An 18,526-nucleotide genomic window follows, 5' to 3' on the forward strand; every position below is an offset into this window, starting at 1 on the left:
TTCCCTATTCCTTTTCTTTGTCTTATTTCTTTGTTCTTTCCTTAAACTTACACGGCAACACTTCATTTTCTTCTTTGACTTTCTCAAAGAAATAAGACTCAAGAAACTCTTTTGCTCCCATTTCCCACGGATCCATGCAAATCAGAAATTTGCACCTCACTTTACACTCTTTTCTCTTAAGGAAAGTGCTAGGAAGCTCCCTTGAGTCTTCCTCTCAAGTCCACCGGTTCACACACCAAAAGAAAGACAAAACCCCACCCAAAAGTCTTCCCCTTATCTCATTTTCTTGGCTGCACCAGACAGAAAGTCCACCAGCAAGAAGGAAGCTTCTTTCAACTCTCTCAAGCTCTCTACCTCTCATACCTTCTGGTCCAGCCACTAGGAAAGGAAAATCCTTTCATGTAAGTCTACATATATATATATATATATATATATATATGCTGTTTTAAGAAGCTTTGAAGTTGTGTTGGGGATTTGTTGAAGGTAGGTTAGGGTTTTTACTAATTAATGATTTTATAGGATTAAGGAAGTAAGAAAAAGTTAGGATGAGTATTTTGATGCTGCTGCTGGGATTTTTGGTTGTGTGTAATTTGCTCTAAATGGTTAAATGACTGTATTTAAGTGTTTTATAACACGTCTAATGAGTTTATAAAAATCCCCATATGAAAATACCATTGTTTGATAATTGTTTGTGAATTTACAAAAAACATTACAAAGCTGTCACTGTGACAGATTCTGTGTTTATGCATGATAAATTATGTATTATATTGCATATAGTGAATTTGGATGCTAGGGATAATTCCTATGAAACCTAAGACACTTGTGGTTGTTATTGAATTGGTTTCACAGCATTTGGATTAATATAAAAATAATGGTTTAATTTTTAATTTGCAAGAAATTATGTCAGGACAGATTTGAGTATGCTGTCTTGTGTGATTTTTAGTAAATCATGGGTTTATTATTTGACTCCGAAATTTTTATGGGTCATAATGAACATATAGGGGAGTAGTTATGTAAAATTTTACGACAATTGGATGTGTTTGGACAGCCCGTTTGTATTTTACAAATGGGGCATATGCTGCTGGAATAGAACAGTGAACAGTAAGGGACATGCCTAACTTTGAGGATTTAATTCTAAAGTTAGGGTGAATGTTTTGAGCTATAATTTAATTTGCTCATCCTTTGATATGTTATAATCATATATAAATTTTATGAATTGGTTTCTCTATGATTTAGTACATCATGTTGTCTGATGAATATATTTTGTATTTGTGGGAACCTCTTTGAGGTGGGATTAGGACTTCCTTGATTCTAAGAGATAGGCTTTGAGATGAATGTGAAATTTACGATAAGGAATTATAGATTGTAATAAGCTTTGATATTTGGTTTAGGTGTTACCAGTATCCAAGTCTAAGCTCCTTCGACTTTAGGCTCTCGATTCCTCTGCTTTTAGGTAAGGGATAAGTTATATGGATATTTGGTAAGTCATGAGGTTATTTTAAAGTATATTATGCATTAAAATGTTTTGATTAGAGATATGACATATAATCATTATTCTGACAAGATATGTTTGTGAGTTCTCGAAACCCTATGTATATGATTTAAGTATATTGATGTCATTACTAATTTCCACGAATATGATGTTTAATGAAAAGAATGGAAATGCTATTATTATGAGATGTTATGCAAAATAAGAAATTTTAGTAAAATGTAAAGTATGAAATGTTTTCGGATTATGTTCTCTGGTGATCTGAACTCTGCCAGTAGGGGTTAATTACTGGCTTTCCATGGAAAATGTTATATGATTGGCTATTAAGTGGGACTGGCTTTGCTGTACCCGCCCCTTGTTGGTTACGGCCAACTTGTGGGGGAAGCCAACCTACCCCCATGATTGGAAGATATGTATTATGATGTAATCCCGGGAATACCTAGCATTGTGGGGAATGCTGGATGCCTAGCACCGTGGTGCTAGAAGCCTCCCAAATAAGTACAGACTTATCAGATATGGACTAACCAATAAGTTATTTATGAACAACTATATTATGTTATTAATCATGAGAGAATTATTTTGTTAAAATGCATTGTGAAAAGCAAAAGCTCTCATGGCAAGAAGAAGTTTCCGATGAAAAGAAAAGCTGTTCATCAAAGATAAAAGTTTCTAAAGTTCTGTTGTGCTATAAAGATAAAACTTCTGATGAAAGTACAAGTTATGTTTAAAAGTTATCAGATACCTGTTCTGTATGAAATATTAAGTTTTATGACTATGAGAGTTATAATATTCTTTGGGAAAATGTTTATAAAGAAATATTTTCTTATTGGGTCAAGATGTTTCTATTTTAATACAAAGTTGCCGATTATTTGATTTAAGTTAAAATAATTATTTTGTAATGAGAATATATATATGGCGACTTTGTAGGAAATGAAAGAAGTTTAATCTGAAAGGTTTTGGTAATATTAAACCGATGAGAAAAAGGAGAACAATTATTTTCTATGAAAAGCGATTAAGCTATTATTATGAATAGTATAAAATACTATGCATGAAAAGATATTCTCCCATTCGAATATTCATAGAATGAAATGATCTGATTTACATGCATCCTTATTGAATTCTCATATATCTTACCTTTACTGAGCTGTGTAGCTCACCCCTTCCACTCTTTCAGTTAGCAGGTTTTATTTTGGAGCAGAGAAAGCCTTAGTTGAGTTTTGGAAGGAGCTGGTTTTAGTTTTATATGTATAGATCCTAAATTAGCAATTTGATATTTAGCTTTATAGTATTGTGTATTTTAGGATCTAATGAAAGTGTGTACCTTAAAGTATTAAGAGATGTATTATGTGAAATTCAGAATTTGAGTAACTGGTGAATTATGTTATCCTTTGGAGTACAATGTAGATGCTTTGAATGTCAAGTGAAAGGTCATATAATTTAAGTAAAGAAACAAGGATTGAAAAGAAAGAGGAAATTTTTTGTAAAAGTTTTCAAAAAGTTAAGTTGGTTCTTGTTAATATCAGGTTTAGGCTTGATATTAGCATGCCGGTCATGGTCACAAATCCGAGTATCGGGTTTGGGGCGTGACAGAGCTGGCCTATGGCAAGAAACTGCCCAAGCAACCAGGTTTTGGGCAATTAAAGTTCTCACTAAGGAAGACATTTTTACAGTCCCAAACAATAAAAAATTGAAGACTAGCCTTTATATCCTTATTTATTGACGGTTGATTTGGGTTAGCTTTAAAGGACTCTTCCAACCCAAACTAATTTCATTGGGTTAACTTGAGAAACTACCAACCCAAATCAATACACAAATGCTAAATAATTAATCCAAGCCAACTCACATGTGATTAGTTTAGATCAATTTGGGGCATTGGGCTGATTTTGCAAGGCCTATTGGGCCATATATTTTTACTCTATTTGCAATTTTTTTTTTAATTAGTATTTGGGCTCAACATCCAAAAGCCTAATGGTCTATTTGGATGAGGGAGAGGGAGAGGGAGTAAAGTAGAGTAAAGTGGAATTAACCTAAAATTAGTTATTTTCAGCCAACTATACTCTAGCTACTCCCCCACCCTCCCATCTTAGTCCAAATGGGCCCTAAAGTTTTTGGATCAAATTTGAAACATAGGTAATAAAATAAGGGAAAAGTTAACAAATATCCTGAAATCATTAGTTTAGCAATTATTTTTAGAAATATTTATGGGAAAAGAAAAGGCAATTGATTTTTTCATAGACTTTTTTATATTTCCTATAAAAGTAATATTAAAATTTTCCTAAAATGGTCTATTATAAAATGTCTTAAGAGCACTTGTTAATCAAACCCATCAAATAATTGGCATAATGTGAGACTGTAAGTATATGAAATGAAATGAGAGGTACTAAATAAAACTAGACACGTGCAATAAAAAAAATATTGGAAGAAGTTTCTAAAACACCTAGTATTTTTATACTTGGGACACATCAAACTTTGGATTTTTAAATAAGACAATTTAAACCCCAAACTTTCATAAATGTACAAAAAAAAATTACCCAAACGAATTCCCCCATCACATGTTAGTCCTCTTAACGATAGAACTAAAACAAAACCCCAACCCAACAACATATCAAATTAGAGGGAGAAAGAGAGAGAGAGCAACTATATATATATAGAGAGAGAGAGAGAGAGGTTAAGGGTGTGAATGTGGGATTTGATTGGGTTTTTGGTATATTTGTGAAAGTATGTGGTTAATTTTTTTTTTTTTTAAACAAATGTCTATAAAACCATGAGCGAAGAGTTAAGCTCATTATACCTCCTCACATAAAGGCCAATAAATGTCTAACTTTCTTAATACACTAGCATTATGCCCGTGCAATGCACGGCTTAATCAAAATTTATATGTAAATAATTTTTTTATTAATTTACTTAAAATAAATAATAAAAATAGGAAAAAATTTAGGTACAATACCTTAGGTTCTCCTCTTAAGATTCAGCCATATGACTATTTAAATAAAAAAATACACTTCTATCCATGAGAAAAAAAATTCACATAACAGAATTTTAAGAGGGGAACCTAAGGAACAGTACCTAAGTACTGTACCTAAGTCTTGCACATAAAAATAAATGAACATTTTACTTTTAAGCTACATAATGAATGCATGTTGTGTGAAACTAAGGTATCATAAAATGCACACACACACACACACACACACACATATATATATATATATATATAATTGAATGGAAGATAGTAGAGGTACCTAAATATATATATATATATATATATATATATAAAATGATTTTCAACAATACATTGAACTTTAAGGCTCAACTAATGACATATATTTAAATGGAAAATCCTTGAATTTAATAGTTAAAAATTATTCAAAACAATAATTGAAATCATGTTTAAGTGAAATCTCAATTCAATAATTAAGAACAATCTAAATTATTAAACATTTAAAAATTTGAAGTATAGAGAGACTTACATGAGAATTTAACTTTTGTCCTTGAAAGTATGGAAGAAGGTACTGAAACTTGAGTGAGTTTTACCCTACCAAGTTTAAGTTTAAACTTAAAATTTAAATCCTGTGCGTTGCACGCTACATGTGTGTGTATATGCATGAAAAATTATCTAAATTTAATATTTATTGTAGAAAAGATGTGGTATAGCCTTACCCTTGTTTAGCTAGTTCTTGTTATAATTCCTTCCTGTAGCGTGTGTAAATGCATGAAAAATTATCTGAATTTAACATTTATTGTAGAAAAGAGGCGGCATAGTCTTACCCCTGTGTAGCTAATTCTTGTTATAATCCCTTTGTTTTGCAGGGAGGGAGAAAACCCTTCTTTTAATTTTTTTTTTTTTTTTAGAAAAAGCCAGCGTAATATATAATAGTTAAGATATTAATTTTTGGAAGTGATGTCTCATACAGATTAGTATTTCAATTGTGGGTTTTGGTAGTTAGAAGTTAGCGCATAGTAGTTAATAATTAGAAAATTACTTTGAAATTTTTTTAAACCAATCCCTTAAAAAAGTTTTAGTAGAGTTTAAATCACGTTAATAAATTATCTCTCTATTCAATTTATATTTAAATCATGTTAATAAAAAGTTACTAATAAAACTATTATTAGTAAACATTTCTTAGGCTTATCTATTTAGCTTTGTTCGCAAATTTATATAAACTCTTTTATTTTGTTTCATTTCTTTTTTTTCCGAAGAATATAACACAACCAAAAACCTATAATCAACAATTTACATTCAATATAAAGAATATAATCAAAATTATTCATAATTTAAAATTAAGAAATTAACACAAATTATAAATTAGATATAAATTTAGAAAAAGAATAAAGAATAAACCTGTTTGTTTTATCTATCACTTTAAGAAATGAAAGTGTGAGTATGTATTTAAAACTTGAACCAATTATTGTAGAAGAGAATAAATGAGTACAAAAGTTTAATATTATGAATTGGGTTAAAACGTATGTAAGAAGTTTTTATTAATTTTATTTTTTAAGTTAAAGCAAAATAGCTTAAACAAAATGAAAAAATAATAATGAAGAAAGAATGCATACCTGTCATGGGATTTAGACATTCTCACATTGGAATAAACTTCACTTCAAAAAGGATATATATATATATATATATATATATATATATTAATATATAGGTAGAGTTTCATTTGATATAGAATTTAAATCCTATTGGAATTAAGATTTCTAATCAATTTGTTTATTGCAATCTCATAAATCCCATAAAAAGTGGATTAAAAAAAGGTCATATGAATAGAAAGAAAAAAGAAAACTTTTTTTTTTATGGAAAAAAGAAAACTTTTCTTTTATAGCCAAAAAAGAAAAAAAAAAAAATTGTTTCTTTTAGAAGAACAAACATTTATTATATATAGATATTTTTATTTTTTTGAGAAGAAAGAGAAGGTGTTTACTTTAAACTCAAATATTTATTACAGTATTTACAATTTTTTTTAACTTTATCCAAAAACATTTTCGGTAAATCAGTATGAACAATAATTGTCTAAAAAAAAGATTTGCTGTTTGCTTTTTTGTATTTTTTACGGGTATTATGTTGTTGTTGTTGTTGTTGTTTTTTCTTTTTTTCTTAACACGAAGTAATATAATTTAAATTAAAAAAAAAAAAGAATAAATGAAGATTGTTGCTGTTTTTTTTTTTTTTTTTTTTTTTTTTTTTTTTTACACATAGTAATATAATTTAAATAAGATTAGATGAAGAGTTTGAATTATAATCAAATTAAAAAAAAAATTATCAAATTATAAATTATAATAATAAAAGGATTAGATAAAGAGTTTGAATTGTAATCAAATTGAGATTTTTCTCAATTTAGAAATTATAGGAGAAGAAGATAAGTACAAAAAAAATTATATTAATTTTTTTAAAATTCTAAAAAAATTCTTGTAATTTAGTGCAACCACTTAGAGCAATCACGACTTTTAAGCCTAACTTTTATTATATAATAATAAATGATTTGATGGTTTATTCCTTAATTTTTTTTTTTTTTTGATGGTCTTGGATTCTAATACTATGCAATTTTACCTTATTCTAAAATTAAAACTGCCGGTTTTATGCCAAGACAAAAAATGTTCAACCTAATTTAGGGGTCAACATTGTATAAAGTTCTCAAAATAACTCAAAGATAAAATTTCAAAATTCTATCCTTCTATTTTAAGATGGTTGAATTGAATTTGTCACATTTTTAATAATTTAAATAAATTCCCATAAAAAATTTTAATAAATAAATATTAAAATAATGATAACCACTTTACCGAATTTCTATATGGTCATGTCAAAATATAAGAATTAGATTTTAAAAATCATAGAAGAAATTGATTATTTTTATTCGGTTTTGAAACTAATGATAAATACTATGTCTATAATATTTTTACAACATTTTTATAATAAATTTTCAATAATAGATTATTACTAACGGTTACTTGTGGGCAAAAAAATAATTTTAATGATGAACTTAAATTAGAATCAATGATAACTTAACGCGTAAATTTTATTGTGAAATTGTCGTGAAGGTTATCACTTCTCAAAACTAATCTATTACCTTGGATTGGACTGGGTTAATCTTAATCATGCTTATCGGTTATTTATTGAGTTCCATGCACAACACTACACAGAATCACAGCCCCATTTCTAAATTCTCCTTGATAAATCAGAAAAGAATATACTTTTTTTTTTCGCACCTCCATTCTGGCATCGTGTCAACGTGTACGGTCCAGATTAAAAGATACCAGCCTACACTGAAATATCTCCCTTGTTTATAGCGAACCGAACCATCCAGTACGGTTTGTTGAGCTTTACCATTTCTAAATTGTTCGGTGCTTTTTTGTTTTCTTCTTCGAAAAGAGTCAAGAGCTGTGTGATCCGTGTGAGTAAATTCAAACTCTCTCCATCTTTCTCTGTAATTTCATCTTCTAAATTGAAATTCATTTCCCTACTTTTTTGAATCGATCATGGTCTTTGACTTTTGTACTGATTTGTATCTATTTTTTTTTTTTTTTGTGATTGCTTGATGTTGCTTTAATTGTTGCACCTTCTATTTTCTTAATTTTGTTATGAATTTGATGATTGATTGTTATGAGGTTGAGTTTCTCTGTTTACGATTCTGTTTTGTTGCTGAGAAACGGTGGGAAAATAAAATGATTGAATTCTTAAATTTTTAGGTTTTTAAATTTTTTTTTTTTTTTGGTCGATCAACTTAAAGCTAGGTTTAGGTACTTCCATCGAATCGATTGTAGTGAATCGCAGCCCCCTTGACTTGATCAAGTTGAAATTTACATTTCGGATTAAAATAAATAAATAAATTTTGTAATTTTTTTACTGAATAATTTCACTGTTTTATCTGGAATCAAACATAAGGTTTGATTGCTACTGAAAACTCATTATCTACGACGAGCTGTTTTTTTTCTTTTTTTTCTTTTTGATTGATTGGAACTCTAGCTTGGCGTGTAAGATATGGCACTATTTTTCCATGTTTGGTATTGCTATTCTGTTGTGCTAGTTGGTGTCTTGTGCCATGGGTGCACGTAACATATAACCATAATATGCATGTGGGGTCTACATGTGTTTTCTGTGTGGGTCTCACATTAGAGTGTTGCATATACATGTTGGGTTAGATACTTTTTTTTGTTGTTATACAAGGGTGATCATTGCGTGTTAGGAAGTTGGGGCTTCTTTAGTTCAGTTCTGTTTGGTTGCCGAGAAATTCCCCCCGCGGGGGGGGGGGGGGGGGGGGGGGGGGGGGGGTGGGGGGGAATAAAATTGGATTTCCACTTTTGGGACTAGAGAGAAGTTAAACGGTTAAACCTTCATTTAATCAAGTGTAATACAAACGCATGGCTTTTATTAATTTGAGATGATGAATTATATCGGAAATCAATTGCCAGAAATCGGTGATAGTTATGTTTATATCTATGCTCATACTCTGTGATCTCATGAACAAAAGAGAGGGTAAGAATCAAAATTTACATGTCCCTTTATGATAAAATGAAACAATATGAAGTTCTTCCTTTAATAATGCTTTTGATGTATTTTAGGGACTTTTAAATTGCATATTTAGGTCCTAGATTAAAACAAAAGGTATTTTTAGTGAGAACTCGTCTAATAACGTGATTGCGTATGCTTTTATATGCAACTGTGTGCCTAAGCATGTGGGGAAATGCCTCAAGCTCTGGTGGACTTGGGCTGGTCTGTAAACCACTTGTGTAGAAATTGATTTCTTTTTTTCCCAGCTTACAAGTTATTATTAGTTTATTAGTGTTTTTCCTTCATATAAGAAATTGTCTTCTCAATTGACAGGTAGCAAGATGGGTACCAAACTCAAAACAGTTGTTGCCACCTTCTTCCTTTGCTTCCTCTTGTTTCCTCTGGTGTTCTCTGCTTCCAATGGCGGGTTGGTCAGAATTGGATTAAAAAAGACAAAGCTTGATAAAAATAACCGGGTTGCTGCCCAGCTCGAGTCAAAAGATGGAGAGGTCCGGAGTGCTTCTATTCGGAAATATTATCTCCGTGGGAACTCAGGAGATCCAGAGGACATTGATATTGTATCTTTAAAGAATTACATGGATGCCCAGTACTTTGGAGAGATTGGTATTGGTACTCCCCCTCAGAAGTTCACTGTAATATTTGACACTGGTAGTTCTAATTTGTGGGTGCCCTCTTCCAAGTGTTACTTCTCGGTGAGTTTTTGTGATTTAATTTCTTTTTGGATATTTGTGTGTGATTTATTCTTCGAATTACTTTTTACATAATCTTCCATAGGAGATAATGTCATGATATTGCATCTGGGTCCAGGTTGCTTGCTATTTCCATTCCAAGTACAAGTCAAGCAGTTCAAGTACCTACAAGAAGAATGGTTTGTGTCTGTTTCCTTTTTCAGTTTACTGGTCTTGAAATACTTGTATTACTTATTGGAATTCTTTCAATCTTTTAGTGTGCATTCAATTCTTCTACTGATAGGTATCCCATATCATGAGTTATGATATTTTATATTAGCAATGCTCGTGTGTTTAGTGACAAATGGGCACCAATATTTTGTGTCTCTGTTTCCATAGGCCTGCAATATGTTGAGTGTGTAGATTGAGAGGATGGATGAATTGAGTGTCTTGGGTTTTTGGAAAATGGATACCTACTTGTATTTGTGGCACTTTCCTACAAATTAAAGAAAGAATTTTGTTTTTAATACATTGTGCAGGTAAACCAGCTGATATCCATTATGGAACCGGAGCTATTTCTGGGTACTTTAGTCAAGACCATGTGAAAGTTGGTGATCTTGTCGTCAAGAATCAGGTAGTTTCGAGGTCTTAGTACTATTTTATACATTCATATATTTTCTACATACACACAAATTCTTCTTGCTGGTTTCCCTTTATTGACAAAGGTGGCCTTTCTCAGGAATTTATTGAGGCAACTAGAGAGCCCAGCATCACATTCTTGGTGGCCAAGTTTGATGGCATACTTGGCCTTGGATTTAAAGAGATTTCAGTTGGAAATGCTGTACCTGTGTGGTATATATTATTGCACCTTCACTATCATATGTGTTGCTGCTTCTTGTATTTTGATTTTTGTTGATCTTCCATTCCAAGTTTGGTAACTATTGAAGTGCTCCAGGTACAACATGGTTAAACAAGGTCTTGTTAAGGAACCGGTTTTTTCATTTTGGTTTAACCGAAATACTGATGAAGAAGAAGGGGGTGAGATTGTTTTTGGTGGGGTGGATCCTAACCATTACAAGGGGAAGCATACTTATGTTCCTGTGACACAGAAGGGCTATTGGCAGGTTGGTGTTCCAAATTTCATGCACTTGTAATATCAATGACTTGTTCTAGATAATCTCAATTTTCTAAATGTTTTCCTGTTCCTTTTGTTGGCAGTTTGACATGGGTGATGTATTGATTGATGGTCAAACAACTGGTAAGATTTATAGAAATTTTGGTTGCTTTCTTGGTTTATGGAGCATGAAACTATTTTTCCCAGGACACGTGGGTTTTAGCCTTTATTAGTTTTTGTTGCTGTTCCTGTAGCATTTACTGGTTCCATCATGATTCAAACATGTCTATTTCAGGATTTTGTGCCAGTGGATGTTCAGCAATTGCAGATTCTGGAACATCTTTGTTGGCAGGCCCAACGGTGAGTACCTCCTCTCATGTGTAGAGTCAAAGCTGTGTGGATACACTTGATTTTGATGCCTTAAACATGCCTGTTACACGGAATTCCTTTTTCTGCTGTGTTCTTGGATGTGCATGTTTGTTTATTGTCCATTCTTTTTTCTCTTTTGTCTCTTGTCATCTACTATATGGGCTAACCTAAAAATGAGGAAGCAGATGATTTGTGTTTGTCCAATCAAAAAAGAAATTTGTGGGTTTGTGCGTCCGTTTTTATCATGGATTTTTCGCATTATCTCCTGCTTGAGATTGTTTTCCATATTACTCTTTAATAGGAAAAATGATTTATATTTTACTGGCTTTTTGCTGTTGTTCTGTGTTGCTGCTTACATTGTAGGATAATTCAGGTCATGGGTCAACTTTTTACTTGGTGATTGATGTTACCCTGAATGTGTCTGTGGTGGTCATGCTTTTTTTCTTTTTTAAATGCGGTGGTCATGCTATTTAAATGCATCAGAAAAGAGTGTTACATATGCACGCTTTCATCCTGTTTGTCTTTGTTTGATCAATATTGTTTTTTCTCATTTGCAGACTATCATCACTGAAGTCAATCATGCAATAGGAGCCACTGGGGTTGTAAGTCAAGAGTGCAAGGCTGTAGTTGCAGAATATGGAGAAACCATAATCAAGATGCTGTTAGAAAAGGTATTTACCAAGTTGTCATGCTATAAAAACCATTCTTTTAACTAATTGTTGTATGATATATGCTTGTTCAATTCTAATGACCAACACCATATTTTGCCAGGACCAACCAATGAAAATCTGCTCACAGATTGGTTTGTGCACTTTCGATGGGACTCGAGGTGTAAGGTAAGAGTCAACTGGTTTCTTGCAATTGGAAATATACATTTCTATCACTAATTTGACCAATTTTTATGGGTGTTTTCTTCAACTAATTAATAGTTTTGCAAATATGTCGTGGTCAGTATGGACATTGAGAGTGTTGTGGATAACACTCGTAAAGCATCTAATGGTTTGCGCGATGCAATGTGCTCTACATGTGAGATGACAGTTGTTTGGATGCAGAACCAACTTAAGCAGAATCAAACACAGGACCGTATACTAACTTATGTCAATGAGGTGAAGTAACCCTTCAATCCAGTTTTTTTCCCCATTTTCTGCCATTACGTGCTTTGCTCATACTCTGTCATAATTGCAGCTCTGTGACCGGCTGCCTAGTCCAATGGGAGAATCAGCAGTTGATTGTAACAGTTTGTCTTCATTGCCTAATGTTTCCCTTACGATTGGTGGAAGGGTTTTTGATCTCAGCCCTGAGCAGGTTTGATATGATTACTTAAATATTCTAAAATGGTTCTGGAACTTAGTTGTTGCTTTGATTTTGGGTGCTTCCTATATGATTTTTTTCCAGTCACTAAAATATGCTATATATGTAATTAGTTTTCTTTTCCAGTTGGCGTTAGAGCAATTTTTTCTTCCAATTGCAACATGCTCAGTAGCAAGGCTTAGGAAAATTAGATTCTCTTTTTTATTTTTTTGCCCTTGTTGTATTATGGCACAGTGATGACTATGGCTATTTAAATTGCTGTTTGTGAACATGGATATGTAATTCATTTTGGTTATTTTGGGCATTTGTTACCTTTGAAGTGCATTATTCTCAAACGTCAAGTTTATTTCTTTTGGATGATTCAATCAGTATGTCCTTAAAGTTGGTGAGGGAGAAGCAGCTCAATGCATTAGTGGATTTACTGCTCTGGATGTGCCACCTCCTCGTGGACCTCTCTGGTATTACCCAACTTCTGCTGTTGATTAACTATCCTTTTAAGATTCATGTGTCATAATAAGTCCATTCAATGATTTTATTGGATATTAATATTCAAAATGAGATGCATAATCTCACTGCTGGTAAAGTTGGACTGGAACTTATTATATCCATTCAATTCTTGTGCATCACAGGATCCTGGGGGATGTTTTCATGGGTCGCTACCATACAGTATTTGACTATGGCAATCAGAGAGTTGGGTTTGCTGAAGCTGCCTAATCTGCTGTTTCAGTTTGTCCTTGTCTATCCATCTCTTCGAACACGTTGCATTCTGAAATACTAGTTGTACTGTAATATCGTCCTTGGTGTTGAACTTAAGCTCCAAATAACAATTACATGTAAATATGTGTGGGCATAATGTGGAGCTTGTTTCTGTGAATCCGCATCAAACTTGTTTTAATCATGTTAAAAGAATTATACGTTATAATATAAACATGTTTCTATGGTCTGTCTTGATTATTTTGCCTTTCTCTAAAGGCAACTGAGCTACAAGCTACTGCGAATTGGGCTTAACCGGTGAAGATTGCCTTGCAAATAGTTCCGTAATTGTAAGATTTTCGATAGGCAGTGTCAAGTCAAAACAGTCAGATTTCAAAAAAGATTAAATTTTCCTCTAAACCAGGTCGGAGAAATCTTCTCTAATGCATTACGTGGTGGTTCATGAGATTGTCGTGTATTAAAACTTGATTTATTAAATCATATTTTAAAAAGTAATAAATTTTGAGAAAAAAATGCATGTCGATAGTTTTTGTTTTTGAGAGACAGTAGAAATGACTATGCATTGAGCACAGCCTGCAAAGCCAGAAGATGTTTTGTCAGGGTTTTGTGGCATGACATTTGACAAGAAAGGATATTGTATTGCTTGTGGTTGTGGATGGAAAGAGGTAGGGAGTAGTGATGAGAGTATTAATTCAGAAATAATTCATTCGATTTGGAATTGATATTCATTGGTTCTCGGTGGATGATGGGCAAAATATTAAAGGATAGAGTTTATTATTCGAATTATTCGGGGGACAGTAATTGTTGGTGGGGTGACAGATTTTATTTGGGAGTATTTAGTATTTACCAGGGAATTATTGGGCACAAGTTGAAAGCTACAAGGTAATGTCAGACGAAGAATAGAGACAATGAGAAGAGAATAGACGGGACTGATTTAAATGCAAGACGGACCAGTAAGTATACGTGTAGGGATGGCCTTTAACCCTTGGGTTCAAAGAATGTACAGTTTAAGACCCAAAGAGCCCGATACAATAAATTTGTAGAACGTAGGCTAAAAAGTTAGGCTTTAAGGAAAATATAACGGCCTTAGTGGGCCAAGGAGGATTAGAGAGCAAGGAAGAACAATGGGTAGTCAAAGGTAGTACATAGTTTCCTCCTCGGCAATATTCGGGGAGAGCAGTTCTTGAATATATTTCTCTTAGATTTGATTACAGTTTGCTGTTCTTAATGTTACAGTGTTTTCTTTACAGATTTTCCTCCCCTCTCCCTTGGAGGGTCTCTCATATTATATATCTCCTTTCAAGCGATCTCAATCCTCCATTTGTTGATTGTGCAGTACACTACTTAAGTGCTTATCCTATCAGACACCACCGCAAGCCCCTTGTGAGTTGCGGCGGTCTAAACAGCACTGTTCAGGAATCTTCTTCACATAAATGCAGTCAGGAGGTTTGGTGGGATGCATTAAATGTGGGAGCTGCCACCACCCCTTCAGTCATGTTAGGGCTAACCCCTCTCCGAAATTTTTTCTCAGCCATAGGACCTTCTTTGGCAATGTGCCACTAATGTGGCCTTACTGTCCGAGCTCATGGCCTCCTCCACTTGGCAATAGACTCCTCGGCCATGGATATGACACATGGCACAGGTGCCTTATTTAAGTACTTGTACCCCATAATACGTTTTGTAAAGTCTTTTATTTCAATTTATCAAAATAAAGGAGCAAAAGGAAGAAAGGTTTATTAGTGGGATTGGATTAGCTTTTTGTTTATTTGTTAGAAAATTGGTTAAAAAGTATATTAAGGATAACGTTTGTACTAAAATATAGTGATAAAAAAAAAAACATAAACAAATAAGTTAAATAAGCAGAACAAATGTTGAGTATATCATATATGGGTCTGATGTTTCGGGAAATGTTTGATAAGCAAAGGTTGGGATCCGTTGAAATGTGAACACGCGATAATTATTTGACATTTGTCCAAATTTCAATGGGTTTAGTGTACAAGAGCACTGGACCCAAGCCAGTTCCATGTTTAATATATGAAAAGTACAAGATTATCTTTGTAATACTTAGATCTACCCAAGAAAATGTTGTTGCCTCGTTGTTTTGATTGCTTCTACATAAAGGATATATGATAAGGGGGAAGGGGGAAGGGGGGTCAGTGAGTGAGTTGTTATCACTGTCCTTTCTGGGGGTTGCATTAAGAGAACACTCCTGTTTGGCCAACTTGTATAGCTGTAAAGCTAAAAGACTAAAGAGCGGTGTAAAGCACAGCACACATTGAAGGATTTGTTCACCGACACAACGAATCACGCTTAACTTATACATTCCCCTTTCAATTTTTACAGAGTTTTCACATTGTGTGCTAACATTGGTATATTTTATTCTACTAAATGTGGGCAAAGGCAAAGGATAGAATATGGTAATGTTGGGAGGCCAAGAAAAGGCATGACTCATATTTGGCATTGCTTGGAGTTTACTCGTCCAAATCCAGAATCCTTTTGCAGCAATACACACCGTCCCATTAACCAAAATCCACTCCTTTTTTTGTGGACTCGGGATACAGTTGTATATAGTTACTCGGAATCTTAACGTCTAGACTTGGTTTAGGTCCATTCTGCCTTTGTTTTTGCTTTGCTAAAAAGCCAAAACCTTAAAATAAAAATTCTTTGGAATTTCCTCTATTGTACGTCTACGCGTTTATCCACTGGATTCCACTAAGAATCTTCCAATTTCACATTGAAAAGTTCATTCTAATTACCCTTCTCAGGTTTCTAGCGTTGATCATGCGATAAATAATACACAATAGGAGACTTTGACCTCCAACATAAACTAACTCGTCAAGATATGGTAACTAGGAGCCTACTTGGAGTCTCCGAGGAAATTTAACCAAAAAAAAAAAACATTTAACATATAAAACATGAATATGAAACCGTGTTTCTTTTGAAAATTACTTTACAGTTTAATATATTCCCGAACCGATTTGAAAATAGCCTCTCAATGACACTTGCTTTTCTTTTCAGAATTCAGATCCTATAACCTTTTCCCTTTGTCACTAAGTACAGAAATTAACATTGGTATATTACTTAGATTGGTTCGCATATTTTGGTTTAACAAAAGAAATTTCCAACAAGTATCACATTCACCAATTCCGCGTTGGAATATACATTACACACATATCACATTTTTCTTTCTTTCTTTCTTTCTTGCCTTTAGCTTTGTCCCTTTGCCGCCGCAAAATAACTGGTGTAAGTAATACTATATTCTTTTTGGTAATCACCAATAATCACAGTGTTCATGTCATGACCCCTCTAAAACAGCGCAATCTTTGCACATGCTCATGTGTTACCATGTGGATGGCTTTATTCCAAACCCAAGTTACCGCCGTCCGAAGACCGCTAGCTCTTGCTGTGTGAATTTCTAATCCCTCTCCCTCCTTTTGCCACGTGGGTTTCTAAGAATCTTCAATCCTTAAGATTTTTATTTTTAATTTTTAATTTTTAATTTTTTTTTTAAAAAGTGTAGTAACATTGGCCAACTAACCAAGTCTACAAGAAAGATATTTAAATATGTCAAATTTTGTGTGTTTATACAATTATACCAAAGCCAAAAGGGGCAAAGTCACATATATAAATTTGTACATACACTACCTCATTTTTTAAAACCCAACAACCCAAACCTCTCCATAGATCTTCATATTTCTTCCTTTGTTCTCTCTCTGCTGCTTCTCTATCTTCATGGAGTGGACTAGAGGACCAACAATAGGCCGCGGCTCCACCGCCACCGTCTCACTAGCCACGGCCGCCCCCTCCGGTGAGCTATTCGCCGTCAAGACCACCGAGCTCTCTTCCTCTCTGTTCTTGCAGAAAGAACAACATTTTTTGTCTCAACTATGTTGTCCTCACATAGTTAAGTACATAGGCTATGACATTTCATATGAAAATAACAAGCCTGTGTACAATCTTTGCATGGAGTATGTACCTGGTGGCACACTTAAAGATGCAATTCAAAGGCAAGGAGGGTGTCTAGTTGAGCCTATGATTAGATCATACACACGGCAAGTTCTACAAGGCTTGGAATATCTTCATATGAATGGCTTGGCGCATTGTGACATAAAGAGCCAGAACATACTGATTGGCAAGGATGGTGCAAAAATTGCTGACTTGGGCTGTGCTAAATTGGTGGGAAGAGTTGCTGGCAATGGAGGTTCTGCCACATCAGCAATTTCCGGTACTCCGATGTTCATGTCACCGGAAGTGGCACGTGGAGAAGAGCAGAGTTTTGCAGCTGATATATGGGCTCTTGGATGCACAATCATTGAAATGGCTACTGGAAGTACCCCATGGCCGGAGATGACTAATCCGGTATCAGCTCTTTATCGGATTGGTTTTTCCGGTGAGGCGCCAGAGATTCCAAGGTGGTTGTCAAGTAAAGCTAAAGACTTTTTGAGCAAGTGTTTGAGGAGGGATCCAAGGGAAAGGTGGACAGCTAAAGAGCTTCTTGAGCATCCATTTATTGCAGAATTGGATTCTCTTTCTTTGGAAGTTAAGGACTTTACTACGAGTTCTCCAATTAGTGTATTGGAACAGGGTCTTTGGGATTCAATGGAAGTGTTGGAATGTCCTAGGAATGTACCCCATGAAGGTATTTTGTCCAATTCTCCAGCTGAAAGGATCAAGAGGTTGATTGGAAGGACTATCTCATCAGTTTCGTGTGAGCCCAATTGGACTTGGGATGAAGATTGGATCACAGTGAGAAGCAATGGCATAGAGGAAAATGAGAAATTAGCTGAAAAATTCGACGAGTTCTTTGCGGATGAAATTACAGCTGAATCTGAATTAGCCCTGGATCAAGTTACTCAAATGGAGGAGTTTGGAGGCTTAATGTTTGATGAGGATTTGTTTGAATACTCTGTTGACAGTATTAGTGCCATTAGTATTAGGAGAGACTTTGTAATGGAATATGATAGTGACAAAGATGATATTGTATTAGCAATTTTAAATTTTGAATCTGATAATGAAAATTTTCGTCTTCTTCCATCTAAGTTACTTCATTTGAATCCTAATTCATCCAATATGATCTTTATCTTGTTTCTGCAAATAGAATTTCTTTACAATCCCCCAATTCCTTTAATTTTGCTGGAAAAGCCAAGGTAAACCTGCAGAGTTTGATTTATCTATTCCGATGTGAAACAGCCCTTTTTTTGACCCTCTCTATCCCTCTTTTGGTGTAGAGGACTGACTTTGAGCAAGTCCTATAATGGGTCAATTTCTTTATTTTTTGGAGTTTGTCTCTATATTTAACAAAAGCGTCTTTAGGTGTAGACTTTGAGAGGTCAATTGAGTTCCTGCCCCCTTGA

At 33.8% G+C, this 18,526-nt stretch overlaps 2 protein-coding genes and 1 long non-coding RNA gene across 6 annotated transcripts; all 3 read left to right on the plus strand.

Annotated features, from left to right (window-relative positions):
* The first annotated feature begins 81 nt into the window (after window positions 1–81).
* Window positions 82–2,888, plus strand: LOC115955499. Of its 2 annotated transcripts, none has more exons than XR_004084146.1 (3): window positions 82–401; window positions 1,392–1,480; window positions 2,664–2,888. It is a non-coding gene; the product is annotated as an uncharacterized LOC115955499 (long non-coding RNA). The 2 variants fall into 2 exon arrangements; XR_004084147.1 differs by having other exon boundaries at window positions 83–401; window positions 1,392–1,453.
* Window positions 2,889–7,789: 4,901 nt separating this feature from the next.
* On the plus strand, window positions 7,790–13,401 carry LOC115955495 (aspartic proteinase-like). 3 transcript variants are annotated; one of them, XM_031073625.1, is made up of 14 exons: window positions 7,790–7,876; window positions 9,309–9,688; window positions 9,804–9,864; window positions 10,204–10,298; window positions 10,404–10,516; window positions 10,620–10,788; window positions 10,883–10,922; window positions 11,074–11,138; window positions 11,705–11,818; window positions 11,919–11,983; window positions 12,100–12,253; window positions 12,333–12,452; window positions 12,828–12,916; window positions 13,088–13,397. In XM_031073625.1, the coding sequence occupies exons 2-14, from the start codon at window positions 9,317–9,319 to the stop codon at window positions 13,170–13,172; spliced, it is 1,542 nt and encodes a 513-aa protein (XP_030929485.1). In that variant the 5' UTR covers window positions 7,790–7,876; window positions 9,309–9,316; the 3' UTR covers window positions 13,173–13,397. The 3 variants fall into 3 exon arrangements, with proteins under 3 accessions (XP_030929485.1, XP_030929484.1, XP_030929483.1); XM_031073624.1 differs by lacking the exon at window positions 7,790–7,876 and adding an exon at window positions 7,889–7,911; XM_031073623.1 differs by lacking the exon at window positions 7,790–7,876 and adding an exon at window positions 8,809–8,960 and having other exon boundaries at window positions 13,088–13,401.
* A 3,373-nt stretch (window positions 13,402–16,774) lies between these two features.
* Window positions 16,775–18,323, plus strand: LOC115956303 (mitogen-activated protein kinase kinase kinase 18-like). Its single transcript, XM_031074723.1, has one exon. The coding sequence runs from the start codon at window positions 16,905–16,907 to the stop codon at window positions 18,321–18,323; it is 1,419 nt and encodes a 472-aa protein (XP_030930583.1). The 5' UTR covers window positions 16,775–16,904.
* The last annotated feature ends 203 nt before the right edge of the window (window positions 18,324–18,526 follow it).

The sequence above is a fragment of the Quercus lobata genome, chromosome 8 (genome assembly GCF_001633185.2).
Source record: "Quercus lobata isolate SW786 chromosome 8, ValleyOak3.0 Primary Assembly, whole genome shotgun sequence".
NCBI classification, from domain to species: domain Eukaryota; kingdom Viridiplantae; phylum Streptophyta; class Magnoliopsida; order Fagales; family Fagaceae; genus Quercus; species Quercus lobata.

What these genes read in the sequence shown, in the direction of transcription:
- LOC115956303 (XM_031074723.1), top strand. Translation starts at nt 16,905, where the DNA reads ATGGAGTGGACTAGAGGACCAACAATAGGCCGCGGCTCCACCGCCACC.
- LOC115955495 (XM_031073623.1), top strand. Translation starts at nt 8,912, where the DNA reads ATGTTTATATCTATGCTCATACTCTGTGATCTCATGAACAAAAGAGAG. An exon ending in AAGTACCTACAAGAAGAATG is followed by an intron (nt 9,865 to 10,203) that starts GTTTGTGTCTGT and finishes TACATTGTGCAG; the next exon opens with GTAAACCAGCTGATATCCAT. An exon ending in CTTTGTTGGCAGGCCCAACG is followed by an intron (nt 11,139 to 11,704) that starts GTGAGTACCTCC and finishes TCTCATTTGCAG; the next exon opens with ACTATCATCACTGAAGTCAA.